The sequence below is a fragment of the Aptenodytes forsteri genome, unplaced genomic scaffold, assembly GCF_000699145.1.
Source record: "Aptenodytes forsteri isolate BGI_AS27 unplaced genomic scaffold, ASM69914v1 Scaffold83, whole genome shotgun sequence".
NCBI lineage: Eukaryota > Metazoa > Chordata > Aves > Sphenisciformes > Spheniscidae > Aptenodytes > Aptenodytes forsteri.
The window spans coordinates 1,006,243-1,012,124 of NW_008795371.1; the positions used below are offsets into that span (position 1 = coordinate 1,006,243).

General features: G+C 39.8%; 1 protein-coding gene across 1 annotated transcript; it reads left to right on the forward strand.

The window, feature by feature from the left end:
- Positions 1-1,054: 1,054 nt before the first annotated feature.
- On the forward strand, positions 1,055-5,216 carry LOC103899805 (TM2 domain-containing protein 3). The gene is made up of 5 exons (XM_009280339.2): positions 1,055-1,148; positions 2,013-2,170; positions 2,737-2,911; positions 3,512-3,587; positions 4,865-5,216. Exons 1-5 carry the CDS (start codon positions 1,061-1,063, stop codon positions 5,028-5,030), a joined length of 663 nt encoding a protein of 220 aa, XP_009278614.1. The 5' UTR covers positions 1,055-1,060; the 3' UTR covers positions 5,031-5,216.
- The last annotated feature ends 666 nt before the right edge of the window (positions 5,217-5,882 follow it).

The window sequence follows — 5,882 nt, forward strand, 5'->3', positions numbered from 1 at the left end:
TGCGCCCCCCGGGGGGGGGGCGGGGCGCGGCGAGCCCCGGGCTCCGGGGAGGCGCGGCGGCGCCTCAGCGCCTCGCCTGCAGCTGGGGGCTGTTCTCCCGAGCGCCTTCAGCCGATCCCCGGGGCGGGGGCTGAACACGCCCCTGGCGGGTCCGGCTTCTGAGCGGCCGAGCTGGGGAGGTGACCGTGACCTCGGTTTGTTGAAGATGCGTTGCCACTGCCCTGACTGGGGCGGGGGGGCGACCAGGTGCTTGCTTCGGGCGTGGCTGGTTTTAACCGTGCGCTGCAGGGCTGGTACTTCGCACTGAGATGCTCGGTGTTAGGACAAAAGACAGCCTAGGCCCCTCTCACCGGCTGGTCTGCTGCGCCTAGGCTTACATAGCGTCTTTTGTGCGTACTCCTTGTCGTGAATTGTGTGTGATCCAGCATGTAACTGGCGAGGTACTGGGGCTTCTCCTTCTCAGCACCGTCTGGGTAGATAGATGTGACAAACCTATGTTCATGCGTCCACCCGCACGTGGCCCACTCGTGCTGTCTGTGTGCTGCCTTATGGGCTCGGGCACAGATCTACACGCCTCCGAGTTCTGCACAGCCCCCAGTCCTTGGAATCGTGGGCTTCACGCAGAGACAAGCATGAAGTGCATGCACAAATACAGCCACGGTTGCCAGCCAGTTCTTCTATTCTACCTTTCTAGCAAAGAAGTAGCTGCATTGCTTGATTAAATGGTTTTGTTCAGTAGCGAATACAGTGTAAAATCTGCTTTCGAGCAGTGTTTTTTAATTTTCACGAATCAAAAAATAAGACAGTAGGAATGAACGTGGTTTCTCGTCTAAAAGGAACAATTCAATTCTAATGCTCGTTTTAGTGTTTAATGCAAACATCCTACTGGTTATAGACTAGGAAAACAGATTTTTATGATTTTTTTTTTTTTTAATTCTCATTACATTTTCCACTTGTAATTTCATATCAGTGGGCTGAAATCAAACTGTGTCTGAATACTCATGTTATTCTAGAAATATCACTTTCTCCATATCTTTTTTTTCTTGTAGCAGGATCTTTGATGACCACAAAGCATTCACAGCCACAGTCTACATTTGCAAAAAGTCTAACTTCAACAAGTACAAATACTCCCTATTTTAAAGCAGCAGGTACAATATTACGTTGTTTCTTTTGTTTTTCTTCCGTGAGCCTTTTTCCTCAGTGTCTTGAGTTTACTTTAATAGTAAACTTGAATTACGTCTTAGAAACCTGTACATGCTTTCACAGTGGTAAAAGGCATTATAGTATAACACATTATGAATTACTCTTCAGTGACCTTAACAATTAGTTTGGATTATGTAATTAGAAAATTGGTCCATATAAGATCTTACAACTAGAAAATGACCAGTTAAACTGCCGTTGTGGCTCATGTGTTTTACATGAGCCTGTCAGGATGGTGGAAGTTCTTGAAAAACTCCAGTATTCTGCAAGAACTCGTTACTGTTCTGTATCCAACGTAAATGCAGGTTTTCTAGCAAAGGGATGTGTCAGGATTGGCTGAAACACCGTTCTTGCTAGTAATTTAAGAGGTGATTCTGAACACGTACGAACAGCAAATGGCTGAGCTAGCTGTAAGCAATTAGACCTGAACTAAAAGTAGGTTACATGTGTCAGCCTGCTTCTGTACCTAAACTGATTACTTCCGCTGAGAAATACTGGCTGAGGCGGCACTAATCCATGCTAAGCTCTGTTCTGGTGCTGTACGGAATTGTGTTGCTGTGCTGTCCTGTACAGAACTTCGGTGAGATCCTTGCAGGGTACCCTGCTGTGTTGTGTAGCTCACGTGACTAACGCAGTGGTTCCCACAAGGCAAACTTGTAATGCTGTTCACCGTATAATAAGGAAATCCCTTTACACAGTGTCAGTGCGTGTGTGCGTATATGTATGTGTGAAAGAAAACGTGTATATATACTTTAGACTATATAGCTTTTTTATTCGCTTTCTTAATTTTATTCATGTATTTCACCTTTCAGAAAGTACAGAAATTCCATCTTACGTGACTAAATGTCCTAGCAACGGGCTTTGCAGTAGATTGCCACCGGACTGTATGACATGTAACACAAACTACTCCTGTATATACGGGAAGCCGGCCACTTTTGATTGCAGAGTCAAGCCACATGTTCATTGTGTTGTAAGTAACCTGTTACTTTTAAACCCAAATTTAAGTACTTTAATTAAAAACTGGTGCATCTTATCATAAGATACAAAAAACTGATTTCCAGGTTGTTCCATAGGCAGTTTTGCAGATCTGTGATACATTTAATCATTCAACTGTAGGCCGTTGCTGAAGAGGCAGACCTACCCTTCTCTGTTTTGCCTTTCTTGCATTGGATCTTTTTGTTACGCAGCCATGCAATTGAGTTAAATCAATTTGTTGACCAATCAAAATTGAACCATTTTGAGGGTGGGGAGGCTAAGTATCTGTCAGAGCTACAAACTGACCTTACAGGTGAGGCTGAATGAGTCCTCCTTTTGGCAGTAGCCTTAGATTGGAGGAAGCAGTAATGTTAAACTGTGCTTTAATAACTCTTTGTCAAGTTTTCTAATGTTGACTTTTCTATTCTACTTGACTACATAGAGGTAGCAAAGAAGGTAATTGTTATTTTGTCCAAAATGTCTGCCTATGAAATGTAATTTGATAGTGCACACTGAATTTTTTGTTACTACTAGTGAAGTGATAATGCTGTCCTTTTATAGGATCAGAATAACCACGAGCAGGAGAACTTTACAATTAACATGACATGCCAGTTTTGCTGGCAGCTTGCAACAACTGATTACGTATGTACCAATTCTACAAACTGCATGACGGTTTCTTGTCCGCGACAACGATATAATGCCACTTGTACAGTACGGGATCATATTCATTGTCTAGGTAAGGTGGGCTAAAACAGGTTCTGTAAAGAAGCTTTTTTCCTAAAGAATTTCTTCACATTTTTTGTAGTGGGTCAATACAATGACTGTTTATGTCCATTGCAGTTACAGCCTGCACCTTGATAAATCTGTTGAATATTTTTATAGTTACATTTTAACTTTTAAGAGTAATAGTGACAGCTAACTGTAAGCATTGGCTTTTAATACTGTTGTATACCTTAACGTGAGAGAAAATAGTTCTGTTTTATTTTTGTCACAAGTTCTATGAATTAAACTAATTTGGACACCCCTAACAGAATCAATATCAAATGTCTCAGTGGGATAATTAAAAAAAAATTCATGCTGGCTTCACCCAACTAGTTTAATTTTCCCCCTATTTGTTCAGTGACCTGGCATGTTTTCTGATGTGGGACAAAGGTTGAGGGAACAGAGGACTGTGGAGTATATATGAGCTTTTGTGTTGAGAGTGTTTGTTTCAATTAGTGTCAACCCTTTTTGGCTCTTGTTAGAGAAATACAGTATCTTCTTGCTTGTCATTTGCTTACTCATTATGTGGTCTCTTGTTTGTTACATCAAGGTTTGAATGTTTTCTAATGTTTAGGTAATCGTGTCTTTCCTAAGATGCTCTACTGCAACTGGACTGGAGGGTATAAGTGGTCTACTGCCTTGGCGCTAAGGTACACGAGAACTATTAGATGACGTCAAGCTAAAATAGAGAATATTATTAGAAACAGATTGTCTGTCTAAAATCTTCAGTTTATGTGCTTTTCTGCTTGGTATTTTTTCATGGTGTATTGAGTAACCAATATTTCATATAGTCTAGCTTAGAATTTGGAGGCATAGGACGCCCGAAGATTTCATATGCAACGATACTAGCTGTCTTCAGTTAAATAGAGCTTGAGCGAAAACATTTACTCTATTTCTGCATCAAATGTACTTTCTTCAGAGTAAATGCTAATGATTCTTAGGCTTCACAAAGTGATCATTTTCTCAGTAGAGAGGACATGATTGCTTTTATTCTGTGTGGTGTCAAACGAGGTACAAATGCTCCAAAAAATCTGCAGATTTATGTTTTTTTTTCTCTCAGGTTTTTATATGTTTTAAACAATCAGGGCTGAAAACTGTCCAAATTACTTGTTGGCATCTGAAATTAATGCCAACAATTTTTGGCATTGAAATTTGATAGATGTCACAGAGCTGGCTATAGTTGGTATACTTCTGTTACGGCTTCCTTCCCAGCTGTAACAGCTAGAAATGCCTTCAGACGGAGCTTCTTGCATTTTAAATTGTTAGGGAAGAGACCGGTGTAGCAGTATTGAAAGAAACTATTTAGTTTATTTTTGGAATATTAAGCCATTAGAGCACCGGTTACTTTCAAATCACTATTGTGAAGTTCTTTTGGTGGAAAGACCTTTTTCATTAAATTTTACTATTTCAAAAGTGGTTAATAGTATAAATGAGGTAGTAAGACCCTCTATTCCTGGAGCAAAAGGTACAATAAGACTCTGATTAAGAAAGCGATCTAACACACTTCTCGTCGTAGCAAGAGTTGTTCTCTCTGCCACCAGCTGGAGAAACTTACTGTTGCCTGACTACTGCGTGGGTCTGAATATAGCGTTTGCGTCTGTTTCTGTAGCTTGCTTGTTGGGGTTTTTTTTAGCTTCTGCTAGCTTAGAATAGTCGAAATACATTTATAAATTTGAGAGTTCTGGTTTTTATTGCTTGTCATGAATGAGAAACTGTCAAGTCTCTGGATAGTATTATTTAGCTGAGAAATAGTGCTATTTCATCAAAAGTACCATTTAATAATCCAGTTAGCTCTTTTTGTACAAAAATATAGTTTCTTGGATGATGTAGAGCAAAACTATCATCAGCTTGCAGGTATGTTAGAAGTGTGTATGGATACCCAAACTGACTTCATCTAAAAATAATAATCATGTTTCTATTCTTATAGCATCACCCTTGGTGGATTTGGTGCCGATCGTTTCTATTTGGGCCAGTGGCGGGAAGGTCTGGGAAAACTCTTCAGCTTTGGTGGACTTGGAATATGGACACTAATTGATGTGCTACTAATAGGTGTTGGCTATGTGGGACCTGCAGATGGTTCTCTGTATATTTAAATGGTGCAATGTGTTTCAGAGAGGAGTAATTGCTTGGAAAGGGCTCTAAATAAAAGAATGTAGAGATTTGAGCCTTTAAGGTAGAATGAAGAACAACTGTTCTTTTTATGTGCATACATCTTAATGTACAGTATCTGTACTTAGTTTGCCTTTAACTAAGGTAAAATAAAAGAGTGGATCACCGAGTAAGTTGAAATTCATTTTCTTTCTTCTGTGGACGTGCTGTTTTTCTATGAAAAAAGTTGAACAGCTAACCAAATTCTGCACTGTGCTTGAACTTGGATGATCTGTCAAGCACCAAAAGAGATGCAAACTAACTTGAATATTGAGTTGTTTACTTCGTATTTGTATGCTTGAATCTAACTTTAAAGCTAACTTCCCTAAATATGCCAGTAATACTTTTTTTTTTTATTTGTGGGAGGATAATTTATTTGCCTGAATTACTCTAGCAGTATGTAGATGGCCACGTTTTATGATATTAATTACATTCATCTCTGTTCTGGGATATAGCAAGAGCTAACATTTGCTTAGTGACTTGTTGACTTAAAATTGTGGGAGTTTTAGAATTAGATTTGCAGTAACACTAAAAGCTAAATATGAAATAATTGAGATAGATTTTAGGACTGTTCCAGAATGTCTATTTTGGTTGGGTTTGACCTGCATATCAGTGAAAGGTGCAACTCGTGTTCTTGTGCTGTAAGCTTGCCAAGTTAATTTAGAAAAAGGGTTGGTGATACAATCGATGCGTTTATCCACTTACGACTTCTTAACGGGATAATGTAGCAAACTGTAGTAAAACTGAGTTTAGTTCACCTAAATACCCAAAGGTGGCTGCCTACCTCTCGGCCGGGC